Source organism: Akebia trifoliata, chromosome 16, assembly GCF_017979445.1.
Source record: "Akebia trifoliata isolate Shusen 1 chromosome 16, ASM1797944v1, whole genome shotgun sequence".
NCBI lineage: Eukaryota > Viridiplantae > Streptophyta > Magnoliopsida > Ranunculales > Lardizabalaceae > Akebia > Akebia trifoliata.
In genome coordinates this window covers 21,983,359-21,998,531 of record NC_141390.1, presented here as the reverse complement: position 1 = coordinate 21,998,531, position 15,173 = coordinate 21,983,359, and the positions used below count along the sequence as shown (strand labels likewise).

Here is a 15,173-nt window from a genome sequence, read left to right as displayed (position 1 = left end):
GTCCTTTAAGTCCGTATGTAACTTGATTGCAATAGTGTAATATCCTTAGTTTTAATTAAATTATATAATTGCCATTATTCATTTTTATATATGAGATTGAAAATTTAGATTTAAAAATTCTTTTCGTCATCAATAAAAAAAAATATATCCTTATTACTTGCCCAACATGGGTTTTGTCCCATAATCCACTAGCAACCTATAAAGAAAATGATAAGAATTTGTACTTATTAAAGTGTTAAATATGCTACTTTATTGCATTATTCTAAAATTCTTATTTTTAATTAAATTACATTAAGTTCCATTATTTACTTTTGGGATAAGACATTAACAATGTTGATCTAAAAAATCTTTTAGTAAGAAAAACTTTTTTGGCCAATGAAGAAAATAAGCAATATCCTTATTACTCGTCAAACATGTTTCTCCTCCTCTTAGTCCAAAAATGATCATGATGGAAGAAGATGACTTTTGTAGCCTTTAGAGTGTCAAGTATTCTACTTTATTGCATTGTGAACATCTTTATTTTTCATCTAAATTACATAATTATTATTATTTTATTTGATTATTAAATATTTTTTAATCAGATATATCTTATTTTTACTAACTTTACCAATCTTGACATGATGTAGAGCTAGAGTATTTACAAAGACACAGGCCGACCAGGTTGCAATGGACGACCCAAACCATTATTTATTTTAATATATGACATTGACAATTCAGGTTTAAAAATTCCTTAAGTTCTCGAAGAAAAAAAAATATCTTTTTTACTTGCCTAATACGGGCCTTGTCCCGTACTCCAATGGTGACCTAGAAAGAAAATGATGACATTTTATACTTTTTATAATAATTTGAGTGTCAAATACACTTTTTTATTGCATTATTGTAAAATCCTTATTTTTAATTAAATTACATAGCTTCCATTATTTACTTTTTGGGATAAAACATTAACAATGCTATCTAAATATCTCCTAGTAAGAAAAACTTCATTGGTCAATGAAGAAATAAGAAATATCCTTATTACTTGTCAAACACGGGTCGGTCTTCCCATTATCGATGCTGAACTGATTGAAGATGGTGACTTTTGTAGTCTTTAGAGTGTCAAGTACTCTACTTTTTTGCATTATTAACATCCTTATTTTTCATCTAAATTACATAATTACCATTATTTTATTTGATTATTAAATATTTTTTAATTAGATATATCTTATTTTTATTAACTTTACTAATTTTGACATGATGTAGACCTAGGGTATTTACAAAGACACAAGCCAACTAGGTTGCAATGGACGACCCAAACCATTATTTATTTTAATACATGACATTGAAAATTCAGGTTTAAAAATTCGTTAAGTCCTTGAAGAAAATATATATATATATATCTTTTTTACTTGCCTAATAGAGGCCTTGTCCCATACTCTAATGGTGACCGAGAAAGAAAATGATGACATTTTGTACTTTTTATAATAATTTGAGTGGCAAAATACACTTCTTTATTGCATTATTGTAAAATCCTCATTTTTAATTAAATTACATAGCTTCCATTATTTACTTTTTGGGATAAGACATTAACAATGTTATCTAAATATCTCTTAGTAAGAAAAACTTCATTGGTCAATGAAGAAAATAAGAAATATCCTTATTACTCGTCAAACACAAGCCGGTCTTTCCATTACTCCGATAATGACCCTGAGCTGATAGAAGATGATGACTTTTGTAGTCTTTAGAGCGTCAAGTACTCTACTGTATTGCATTATGCACATCCTTATTTTTCATCAAAATTACATAATTACCATTATTTTATTTGATTATTAAATGCTATTAAATATTTTTTAAATAGATTTATCTTCTTTTATTAACTTTACCAATCTTAAATGAAGAACAAAAGTATCTACAAAGACCCAAGCCAACTAGGTTGCCATGGAAGACACAAGATAGGGTGATTTTTACATAGCTCTCATGATTGAGTTGAATACAGGAGAGACCCCTTATGTTTTTAAATTTATGTAATGCCCATGAATTTTAGTCTTCTTGGAAGTACCCCAAAAAACAAAAAAAGTTAAATGGGCAAAAATCCTCCGATTTTTGTCCCACAAATCCATTAGTACCCTTTGATCTCTTTCAAATAAATATTTTTTTTAACCCAAAAAATCTATCATTTTTTACTTTTCAAAAGGAATGATAATAACATGATGCTCTTTGTTGTACGTTTCCTTTAAAAAATCGTAGACCCATTGATTATGATTTTATACAGTTCTGTGAATGGAATGTACAAAAAAAGAGTGTTAGATTATCACAACTCTTCAAAAAATTGTAATCTTATTCTTGATGTTTAAAGCTTGAACTTTGAAGGTTATAGAATCTTACGGTTGAAGATGCATGTAAAAAAAATTTAAGCATGGGATTGCAAATGACAGATTTGATGGATAAAAATCAAAGTTTTTTTTGGGTAGAACAAGAACTTTAAGATGACATTTTTTTTTTCCTTTTGAGGAGAGAGAGAGAGAGAGAGAATTCAAAAGTGTTGGGCTATGTCCATTAGTTTGAAAAAGATAGGGTTGTATCTCAGATATTCACTTACCAGCATCTCATTTTTATATGAATGAAAGAATTATAAGGGTAGTTATATAATTTCAATTTAGAGAACACAGACCAGTAAAAAAGTTTTTGACATTAGAGACTCGTTGTATGGCAGTCAAACATGAGAGACACGTTGTGCATTCACCCGTTTTCTTTATGCGTACACATTGCTGTCTTCCATGTAATAATTTTTATTATAAATATAAGATGATTTTTCACTGATAAGTCATCAAATAACATTAATTTTAATATGATGATGATGAAGAACAAGACTTTCTTCTTTGTCTCTCTGTTTTTTGCTTTTGTTCTTACAATAATAATACAACAAGAAGGAGCATCAGCATCAGCATCATCAGCAGCAGAAGCTTTGCTCACATGGAAAAAGAGTTTGATCTCTCACTCTGTTCTTGATGATTCATGGTCTGATGATCTCACCAACACCACCACCACCTCCAGTACTCCTTGCAATTGGACTGGAATTACATGCGACAACCACTTCGACAGCATCATCGAGATCGACCTCCAACTTCATAACCTCAATGGAACTCTTGATGAATTCGACTTCTCAGCCTTCCCCAATCTCACCTTACTAATTCTCTCCTCCAACAACTTGTATGGAGAAATCCCAACTCAAATTGGGTCTCTTTCAAAACTCATTTCTCTCTATCTGGGTGATAACTATTTCACAGGTATGATCCCTTCTGAGATAGGAAACCTCTTATATCTCCAATCTCTGTTTCTTGGTAGCAATTCCCTATCTGGTGCGATTCCACATGAGCTTAGTAATTTAAAAAACTTACATACGCTCTATCTTCCTGGAAACCATCTAACGAATCCAGATCGTATTCAGTTTAAGGGTATGGCTTCATTGACTGATCTCTTCCTCTATAATAACTCATTGGGACATGAGGTTCCCGCATTCATCTTTCACTGCCCCAAACTCAAAAAGCTGGATCTGAGAATGAACAAGTTCAATGGCAAGATACCCCACGAAATTGGTCTTCTAACTAACCTCAGAGTCCTTGTTCTATCTAATAACCCGTTTACTAGTGAGCCCATACCATCTTCCATATGTAACCTTAGCACTCTTTACTACCTAGATCTCTCGAAAACAAGCTTGCATTCCAGCATTCCCAATGAGCTTGGATTTTTAACCAACCTTACTGATCTTGACCTGTCATTTAATAACCTCTCTGGTCCTTTGCCTCTTTCCATGGCCTCTCTAACTCAACTTAGATCCTTGCAACTCAATAATAACCAACTATCTGGTCAAATCTACCCACATGTTCTGTCCAATTGGACCCACCTCCATTTCTTGCAACTCAATAACAATAACTTCACTGGAATAATTCCTCATGAGATTGGCGATTGCAAATACTTAATGTTCTTGCAACTCAATGATAATGATTTAAATGGAGAAATTCCTGAATCAATTTGCAATTTGAGTTATGTGAATACCTTTCAAGCCTCCCGTAATCAATTGGAAGGATCTTTTCCAAAATGTTTGACTAATTTGAGTTATCTAGAAATTCTAGACCTTGGAAACAATAAATTACATGATACCTTCCCCTTCTGGCTAGAGTCATTGCAATCATTGAAGGTCCTTATATTGAAATCCAATATACTTTATGGTCCCGTTGAAAATCCTCTAACCAATTCTGGTTTTCAAGAGTTGCAGGTCCTAGATATTTCTTCAAATGGATTTACGGGACCTTTGCCTGCAAAATACTTTCAGAGTTGGAAAGCGATGATGAAACCACAACAAAATGAACTAATGGAGGGGGAAAAGTCCCCAACGTACATTGGAGTTAGAGAGAACCAATATGGATATTATAATCTTTCAATTATCCTCTCGTACAAAGGACAAGATAGGGCACTAGAGAAGATCTTGACCACCCTTGTCTCTGTAGATCTCTCCAACAACAGATTCCAAGGTGAAATTCCAAATGTTATAGGAGATCTCAAATCACTTATTCTACTAAATTTGTCTCGCAATGACCTCATAGGTCCCATACCATTCTCGTTGGGGGACTTGAGACAGCTTGAGTCATTGGATCTCTCACAAAATAAGCTTTCAGGGGGGATTCCTCAGCAACTACTTCTTCTTACATTCCTTGCAGTGTTGAACCTTACACAGAACCATCTTGAAGGAAGCATACCACGAGGTAAACAATTTGATACATTTTCAAATGCTTCTTATGAGGGTAATCCACAATTATGTGGAATTCCATTGTCAAGGCTATGTCAAGATGCCAATGCGATTTCACCACCAACGACATTCCAACAATGCAAGGATCCAACATCTACAAGTAACCTTGATTGGAAAATATTTATGTTGATAGGATATGGATGTGGAGTGGTTATTGGCATTGCAATTGGATATACCATATTTTGGAATGAAAATGGATGGCTCACAAGGATGTTTGACGGGAAAAGAGGTAGGCAGATCAAAAGGTCGAAGAGGATTAATAGACTCCAAGTAAATCGAAGAGAATAAAGGTTGTCCAATGTGTTTGATGAAAGTTTGTATAAACTATTGTAATCGGTAGCATACATCTATAAATAAAGTTATCTCATTTTTCAAATATTATCTTTTCCAAGAAAACAAAGAAAAAAATCTATCATAAAGAAGCAAGTCTATGTCTTCTAATCCTTCCAAAATGTCTAGTAAACTTTGATTTCATTATATTAGATTCTAAAAGCATGGCACTCATGATTTTGACTAGAACACCTTGGTACCAAATTTAACTCTTTCAAGTCCAAGAGAAGAAAAAAAAAAAATTGGCATGACTTTTACGACATTTATCAAGACAAATTAATCAAAGTATTAGAGTTTATTCCTTTCCTGAGGACCTATGCTTCCTCAGGCATGGTCCCGTGCATTGTATTCATTTTGCAATTATAATATATTCATTGTGTGTATCTTAAGAAGACCTATCTAGTGGCGAGGTTGAAAGAAAAATATGAAAAATATGAATTGTAAAGGTTTTTTTTATTCACCTCGAGATCTACAACTCCTATCAAGATACGCCAATAAATCATTAAAATAATTAAAAATACAAAAAAGAACACCAAGGAATTTTTTACATGGTTCGCAAACATGCGTACGACCATGGGCTCGGGGAGCCGTTCTACTATATTCTTAATCTCCCTGTTACATGAATTTCACATGTACGATCCCTTTTGAGATAGGAAACCTCTTGCTTCTCCAATCTATGTTTCTTCAATACAATAACCTATTTGGTGCGATTCCACATGAGCTTAGTAATTTAAAAAACTTACAAACTCTCCCACTTGCTGGAAACCATCTAATGAATCTAGACCCGATTTAGTTTAAGGGCATGGCTTCATTGACAGAGCTCTCACTCTTTCGTAACTCATTGACAATAATCCATTAGAGAGATCCATTCCATCAGAAATCAAGTATCTTTGCAAACTCCAATCATTGCATCTCAATGACAATAAATTTATTGGTATAGTCCCTCCTGGATTTGGACTTCCCCATAATCTCTCAACCTTGTTCTTGTTTAATAATAGATTATCCGGGAAGATACCTGTTGAGATTGGAAACCTATCAAATTTACAATATTAAGACTTGTCTGCAAACATTCTAACTGGACAAATACCTGTGGAACTTGGTGACTGCAAAGAGCTATTATTCTGGAAACTCAGTGATATTGAATTAGTTAGAGAACTTCCTATATCAATTTGCAATTTGAGTTATATGTATATCTTTGAAGCCTCTCATAATCAATTGGAAGGACATTTACCAAGATGTTTAGCCAATTGCAAAATGCTAGAGGTTCCAAACCTAGGAAATAATAACTTACATGATGTGTTCTCCTTCTAGTTAGATGTATTGCCTTCGTTACAAGTCCTAATATTGAGATACAACATATTCTATGGTCCTATTGAACGTCCGTGACACAATTATGGTTTTCTAAAGTTGCATGTCATAGACATTTCTTCCAATATATGTACAGGACCTTTGCCTACAAACTATTTTCAAAGTTGGAAGGAGATGATGATAATGATGGGGAATGCATCTCAATTATATATTGGAGGTAATCGGTATTATCGTATCTCGATGATGTTGTCATACAAAGGACATGATATGGTATTAGAGAAGATCTTGACCACTTTTGCCTCTCTAGATTTCTCTAACAATATATTCCAAGGTGGAATTCCAGAAGTGACCGGAGATTTCAAATCGCTTTTTCTGTTAAATTTTTGTCATAATGACCTCACGGAATACATTCCATCATCACAACGAAACTTGGCACAGCTCGAGTCATTAGATCTCTCACAAAACAAGCTCTCGGGGGAGATTTCTTAGCAACTACTTCTTCTCACTTTCCTTGCCATGTTGAACATGACAAAGAACAATCTAGTTGGCAGCATACCACGAAACAGACAATTTGATACATTTTCAAATACTTCTTATCAAGGTAATCAAGGATTATGTGGTTATCCATTATCAAGGCAATGTATAGGTGTTGGGGTGATTTTGCCACCAACAATGTTCAAACAGCTCAAGGATTCAATGTGTACATGTGGTTTTGATTGGAAATTCATGTTAATTGGATATGGATGTGGAGTGGTTATTGCGTTGCAATCAGATATACCGCATTCTGGAATGAAAATGGATGGCTTACAAGGATTCTTGAAGGAGAACTACACAGGCAGATCAAAAGATCGAAGCAGATTGGTAGGCACCAGTCAATCTGAAGGGAATAAAGATATTGCAAAAAAGTTTTCTATTTAGAAAGTAGTTACCAAGGTTTATGATGATATTTTGTATCAAGTATTGTAACTAGTAACATATGTCATTAAATGGATTTTTTTAAATCTTATTTGTTACTCCCAAAGCCTTAAGAACTTTAATACTAAATCCTTTCAGGAATGGTTTGGGTCTAGGATTAAACATCTGCTGCAGCCATGATGATACATATTGAAGAGTTTGACAAACTAGAAGTATCTAAAATACCCAACAACAAATTCGAGGAAATTATTTAGCCAATGAAGCAACCTAGTTATTGTTCCAACTTTTGTGGTCCAGAAAATACAAGGGCCATAAGAATAAAAAATAACCCTGAAGTTGATGGCTCCAATATGTCTAGATTTCCATGTATTTGTTAAAATCCCAGATGCCATCTCCCCATTCTTCTTTGATTGAAAGATCTGAAGATATAGAAGGAAAGACTCTTCTAAAGGACTTGTTCAAAGATGGGACTCTCCCCATTTATGTTATCTACTTTGTAATACTCATGCATAACTGTGATCAATAATGACCTGTTAGGATAAATTCTGAACATTTACAGAAATTACCCCCATCGAATGCTATATCTTAGAACTCTTGATATGCAAAGGTTCTATGCAAAGGACATTATTCTTTGAATATTTCTTCTTAGAGTTATGATTTTTGAACTCAACCTGACAGGGAAACTCAAAAACTCATTGATGTGGCATGGGCAAAGAGCCATAGATTCTGTCCCTCAGGATACACAACCGACCAGCCATCTGCAGTTGTGTATCCCGAGGGACAGAATCTATGGTTCTTTGCGCATGACACGTCGGTGAGTTTTGAGTCCGGTTGTCAGGTTGAGTTCAAAAATCACTAGTCTTCTTCTTAAGCATATGAACTTATAATCCATTTTCCTTCTGAAGTCTCCAACACATATTCATCCTGCCCAATCTATGGATATATATCTTCTAGGGGCCTTTGACTTAACTCTCCCTTCTTTGATGAGTCTTGCCAACTTTTCCCAACTCACTCAATGAGTGTTCCTACTACGTGCAATCTCCCTTTCTCTAGAAAAACTTAGCAAATTGGGATTCCAAAGATCTAATGACATACTCTGAGATTAGTAAAATACCTAATGCATAAATGGGAATAGAGGATAACACATGCTTAAGAAGGGTTAATCTTCCCATGAATATAAGCTTAGTTTTCCACCCTTCTATCTTTGGCAAGATTTTACCCACTAAATTAGAACAAGAATCGATCTATATACAGCTTATCTGAGTAAAAAAAGGATTTCGGGTCGTTTTACTCTCTTTCAAACAGTAGACTCTGAAACCATTTTTGCTCGTGCTAGCGCCCCCAGAAATTCTTGGATTTCTCGCAATATGAGATTGAATGCCATAACTCTTATTTGTATTTTACTTCTTATTGGTGCTGCTGGGAAATCTGCACAGATAGGATCGCATACTTGGTCACCCGATGCGGAGCTAGCGAATCCAATCTTCCAGTCCCAGCATTTAAGTGTGAGGCAGTGGCAGCCACCAGCAGGCGCTTTTAAGCCCTACCGCATCGTATTTGAGATGGGCTTGAAAAAGGACCCGCGAGAAGCCTTTCGCACCAAGCTAAGGAATGCAAAACTCGGCTTGGATCAAGGATGGGCGAAGTTCAGAGGAGTGGCAGGCAAGCAAGAAGTTCATCCATTGATTTGGACGGGTGAACGAAGAAAGACTACTCTAGCTCAAGACCTCCCCTTCAAGGAGAGGTCGATCAATTCCTTCTTCCTCACCCATGGACGGAAAAAGATAAGTTATTCGTTTGCCTGCTGTCTCAGAATAAATGGGAGGCAACGTTGGGGAGCGGTCCACGGAGCTGCATCCCTACTCGCCTTCATGCATCTGTTTCAGGACCTCTAGGGACAAAACCTTCTATGTCCGCTATAGACGCTCAGTCAACTTTTAAGCTTCTCATTACCCACAGGAGTCCCACTGCCGTTAGCACCTTTTTTAGTACTCCTTGAGCTAATCCCTCATTGTTTTCGCGCATTAAGCTCACATATAAGCTAGTTGGAATGGGGGATTCTGATTCTACGTGTGAATTCCAGCGAGTGCGACTCGAGCAGGAAGACGAGATGAGACCGCACTAAGAACGAGCTGTTCACGTCAGGGTCGATGTAATTGAGATGAGCAGAAAAGAATCTCAAACGTAATCTCAAATGTCGAGTAGTCCACCACCCGGTAAGAAAGTGAGACAAGGTAATTTCTTGCAAGTCTTCCCTTCAAGAACTCCATTACTTCTCTAGCATTTTGGATACCTCTAATACTTGCTTGTTGAATAAAACTTCCTTTTCTCCACAGTCACTTATTGCCCGAAGTGTTTTACAGATTATCAAAATGTCATCAGCAAATAAAATATGGGATGGAACTGGGATGCCTCTAGAGCCATTGAAACAATCTATCTACTTGTCCTCCAGCAATTTGTTTAGGTCTCTTTTCTTTTTCAATAATAAATAGAGTAGGAGATGAAGAAATGCGTTGATGAGAGACATTCCCTAACCAATCTGATCAACAATTTAGAATAACCAAGCATACAAAGCACCGCGAGCAGAAACCCCTACTCTAGTTAGTTTATCGGTCATATGTTGTAGACATATCGAGCTTGATGATTATGTTACCCACTCTGGATTTCTTGTTTAGGTCCCCAACTATCTCATTTGCTATGACAATATTATGATATATATTACGGCCTTTTCGCAAAAGCTCCCTGCTTGTTAGGTATAAAATTGGGCAATAGTTTCCAATTCAGTTAGCCATAATTTAGGTATAATTATATATAGAAAATTACAAAGGCAACTTGGATGGAAATTTGAAAACATAGAAGGTCATAAGAGCAATACATGTTAAGTTGATTGCCTGCAGAATAATAGTCTCCAAGAAAATTCCATTTCTTTTAGTGTCCTTTGAGCCTCTCCAGCTTCATGAAAAACCTGAATAGCGAGAGCCCGAAGCTCTAGGTGTCAAAGAATTTCGTACCTACTCAAGAAAATCATTGTCAGCCCAAAAATAGACAAAACAGATTTGTCTTGGAACAATGGCTCGTTTTCAAGAGACAGAATAATTGGATGGTGATCCAAATACGAGCTGTCTCATCCTATTAGTACACTATGCATGTAAACATTTTACCCGCATCGATAAGGCTCATATTTTGAATGAAGTTCTTAAAATCATACATTCCTGATTGATTTGGAGGTAAAACACCTTCCTTTATCACCTCGATAAATTGTCTTGGGAATTGAATAGGTATTCCATACTATGGCATTCATCTTTCATTGATCAGAACTCTCTTAGATGGATTAAGATATATTGCAACCTCTGTCGCGTCCCTTTCGCCATTTTCTACATTATAGCTACATGATGCATGAATTTGGGGCCAAGGAAATAACACACCCTTGGCATCTTGGCACACTTATGTTGGCCTTCACTCAACCTTTATACCAAGTTCCTCACATACCATGCATGAGGTTGGAAGTAGTATGTCGGGTTGAACTAAAGGATTTCAAACAATCTAGAACTTTCTACAACAAAAGAAAAGAAGAGAGTGAAGAGGATAGAAGTGGGACTGAGGGGTTACGACAAAAGAAAACTACACTATCTATCCCCCTTGGATTGTAGTCTGCAACTTGTTCTTCTTCTTGGAGAGATTTAGAGATAAGAGAGGTTGAGAGGGTATTTTTGCATAATTTCTAGACCTTCAAATAGGATCCCCAAACCTTGAGAGGATCCTCTATTTATAGACTCTCAAGAGTATCTTAGGGATAAAATGGTTCAAGTTCTTAATCAACTATAATTTTGTGAAGGAACCTCTTAATCCTATCCCTTAATTAAGGGACAAAATGCTAATTCACTGTCCTTTGTCTATAGGCACCTTTATCAACAATGAGATTAAGGGGAGATTACTAGCTAACAAAATCCAAAAGAGCCTATAGATTAAGCGCCAAGAGGCAAGTCTTCTAAAGCCTTCTTGAGAGAGGATGACATGTGGCTTGGATAAGAGTTCTAGAGAAGTATCCCCACCTTTTGGTGTTAATCTCACGCACCTTCCCAACCAGTCACATGTTACAACAGGTAACTAGTCACATTTGTGTTAATCTCACGCACCTTCCCAACCAGTCACATGTTACAACAGGTAACTAGTCACATTTGCTGTGGAGGGGTGTTGTATAAAGATTTGAAGTCACTACCTAGGGAACAAATCCAGTCGCTTCCTTGCCATCTCAGCTAACCCCTAGTGGGTACCAAGAATGTATTGAAAAATCCCTTAAACTCATCCTTAATTATGTGGGCAAAGAGGGGATTACACATCTTCTTTGACCTCTTAATTTAATTATCTAAGAGATAAAGGATGGCAATTTCCCTTAATCTCTTAAAATTGGGGCTTAATCTAGGATTGAAGGATCATGCCCCGTATCACCCCCTCTCAAGACTGAGCCAAGTGAAAAGGAAAGGAAATATTGGAGATTTCCTAGTTAGATCTAGGGATGAGCTTTTAAAAGTGAGGACCCAAACTCAAATTTTATTTTTTTGGGCTCGAGGCTGAAGAACAAATTGATTGCTTGATTATTAAAACCTTTTTTGAGTTTTGACCTTACATAAATGACATTGACACCTCGGATTGTCAGACTTTATCCGAACCGCTCAAGTAATGATAAAGACTTATATAAATATAAGTGATATGTAAAATAATATAAAATTTTCAATTATTTTTCCTACAAATGTATTTCAAAGTTTATATACATAAAATTAGAAGCAAATTTAAACAAGAAGAAAACAATATATATATATATATATATATATATATGGATCAGGATCCGTATACATATAAAGCTACTAATAAAGCTACAACATGTTGTGTCTTACATGGGCAAAAAGGTTCGGAATGGGCCGATTTTTTGTGAGGATGATTTCTATGGTGAGGAGATCATCCTTGCCAAAAATCAGCCCATTCTAAAATTTCTAGCCCCATGTTTACAAGTTGAAGAATTTTGGACCGTCCACTTTTTGTAAATCACTTTTGATGGGGTTAGGAGTTTTGAATGGACTGATATTTTGCAAGGATGATCCCCTCACCATAGAGATCATCCTCGCAAAAAATCAGCCTATTCCGAACCTTTTTGCCCATATAAGACAAAAACATTGTAGCTTTATGAGTAGCTTTATATGTCTACGGATCCTTATCATATATAGGGGGCGGTTCAGCAACCCTAAAGTTTGCCAAACATTTTTAAAACATGGGTTAGAAGCTTTGGAATGAGCTGATTTTTTGTGAGGATGATCTCTATGATGAGGAGATCAGCCTCACCAAAAATCAGCCTATTCCAAAATTTCTAACCCCATCAAAAGTGATTTACAAAAATTGGACAGTCCACGATTCTTCAACTTGTAAACTAGGGTTAGAAGTTTCAAAATGAGCTGATTTTGGGTGAGGATGATCTCTTCACCATAGAGATCATCCTCACAAAAAATCAGCCTATTCCGAAACTTCTAACCCCATCAAAAGTGATTTACAAAAAATGTTTGACAAACTTTAAGGCTGCCGAATTGCTCCTATATATATATATGCGAGTTAAATTGTAAATGCTAAAAAAAAATAAAATCAAAGATATAAGAAAATGTTTTTAAATTATAACCATATTAAGTTCGAGTAAATCAAGTTGTCCGGACTGCCTATTCATAGATCCAATAACCCAATTTGATTCGATCATTTTCTTTTTTCCAAACTTGAGTTCGAACCCAAGTTAACAATGCCAAGACCTGACCAAGTTAGGGTTCAATCCAATGGGTTCGGGTTTGGCCGGCCCTACAAACTTGCATCCCTAATCTAACGGGCTATCACTTACCTTCCTTTAGTCAAAATAGTCATCGATAAAATAGTTAAAAAATGACTTTTTTATTTTTTTATAAAGACCATTTTACCTATTTTATTTTTAAAACAATGTCATTCTTTTCCATAGATAAAATATCCCTGCAAAAGATGGGTTCATGCGTAGGTGTGAGAATGGATCCATGGAGGCCTTTTTATCATTTTAAAATTTAATTTTTTGGCAATGAGAGGGTAAAATAACATCTAAACATTAACACAGTCTAACAGCGGGGGTAAGTGCAATTGTCATAATATTAGGGCCTCAACATAGTATTTACATCAATCCATAGTTGGTCTAAGTGTAATTTACACTAAATATAGACCCTTACTTAACTACAATTATTTCCCCATTCTCCAATAGCGACCCCTAAAGAAAATGATGAGTTTTTGTACCTTGGAGTCTTTTGAGCGTCATGTGCTCTACTTCACTACATTAATATAAAAAATGAAATAATGCAATTATTTCTTTTCAGATATTGATAATTCTGATCTAAAAATTAGCTTACTAAGAAAATTGAATTACTCCTCAAAGAAAACAGTAATTTTAATTAAATAAGAAAACTGCCACTAATTTGGATACGATACATATTAATAAGTCTAGTCTAAAAAAATCTCTTAAGTAATAAAAACTATATTAATCTTCAAAGAAAATAAGCAATATCCTTGATAGTTGACCAACATGATCCTTGTGTGGTACTTCAAAGAGATCTTGAAATAAGTTTAATGACTTTATACACTTGTTTTAGTCTTTAGATTCCTAAGTACACTATTTTATTTTGTTAATGTAAAATATTTGGCTTTAAATGAGTCGTATAACCACCATTATTTATTTTTGAGAACCATATAGGGCATGGACCAGAGTCCACATTTGAGTCATGTGAACTGCCACGTTGGTTCAAATGACACCTCATCCCTCTTGATTTGTGGTATAAATTGGGTTTGAAAAAAGCATTTAAAAACAATTACGTTTTTGGACTAGTTCTTGAATTTTAAAATGGACGGCCCCTAAACTCTTAGATTTAAAATTAAAATTCAGCAGTGAAAAAAATCTCATTTTTCAAATTTTTTTTTTTTTGAAAAAAAAATATCATGCTCTACGTATACATGGCACATGATGGTTGTTTTGGGCTCCATGTTGGCATGTGGTCCATAGAGATAGATGATCGTTTGGTCCATATAATCCCAACTATATATATATTATAGTTATCATAAAAGATGACATTAACAATGCTGGTCTAAAAAATCATGTAGTACAAGAAACAATAGGTTTGGTTACTTGTCCAACACGGCCATTGTCAAGTGCTCAACCATATTGCATTAATTAAAAAAATTATATAATTGCCATTATATTTTTGGATTACCTTTTATGAACTTAACCCTTTGACCTCAGTCTATTTTCAAATATTAAGAGAAAAGAAATTAAACAGCCTCATCTTCAACCTTTAGCTATAAAAAGACCCTTGATTTTTCTCCCAAAATTCTGTCATCTTCAGGCTCTTCTAGAAAATCCTTTTTTTTAATCGAAAAAGTGTCATTTTTCATTTTCTTCCTGAAATTTTACCCTTGGGTTCAAGATGAGAGAGAAAAATCAAAAATTTTTTGCTAGGGAGCATGAAAGATGTAGATGTGGGCATTTAAGTTATTTTAGTAGTTTGTCACGAAAGACCTAAGTTAGGAGGGTATGTGGTATCTCAAATGATTTTCACCAAAACATGGAGGGAAACGATCACTTCCCAAAATCTCTTGTATATTAAAAAAAGAAAAAGAAAAAAAAAGAGAAACCCTTTCCTTACTAACGTAGTAAGATTTTAAGCCTTACTATCCAACACCACGGCCCTCTAAATTTCGTTGAAAAACTCAGATCCTAAAAGTTCAAAAATTCAAAAAACAATTTGTTTTATTCTAATCCAAGGTTTTGAAAATTAAAGGCTACTTAACT

At 35.0% G+C, this 15,173-nt stretch overlaps 1 protein-coding gene across 1 annotated transcript; it reads left to right on the top strand.

Annotated features, from left to right (window-relative positions):
• Positions 1–2,797: 2,797 nt before the first annotated feature.
• Positions 2,798–5,159, top strand: LOC147382862 (receptor-like protein 9DC3). Its single transcript, XM_086429379.1, has 2 exons — positions 2,798–3,263; positions 4,245–5,159. Exons 1-2 carry the CDS (start codon positions 2,825–2,827, stop codon positions 5,069–5,071), a joined length of 1,266 nt encoding a protein of 421 aa, XP_086285505.1. The 5' UTR covers positions 2,798–2,824; the 3' UTR covers positions 5,072–5,159.
• Positions 5,160–15,173: the final 10,014 nt, after the last annotated feature.

Coding starts and splice junctions, on each gene's coding strand:
- LOC147382862 (XM_086429379.1), top strand. CDS start 2,825: ATGATGATGATGAAGAACAAGACTTTCTTCTTTGTCTCTCTGTTTTTT. Junction 3,264..4,244: donor GGGTGATAACTATTTCACAG/GTATGATCCCTT, acceptor CTGGTTTTCAAG/AGTTGCAGGTCCTAGATATT.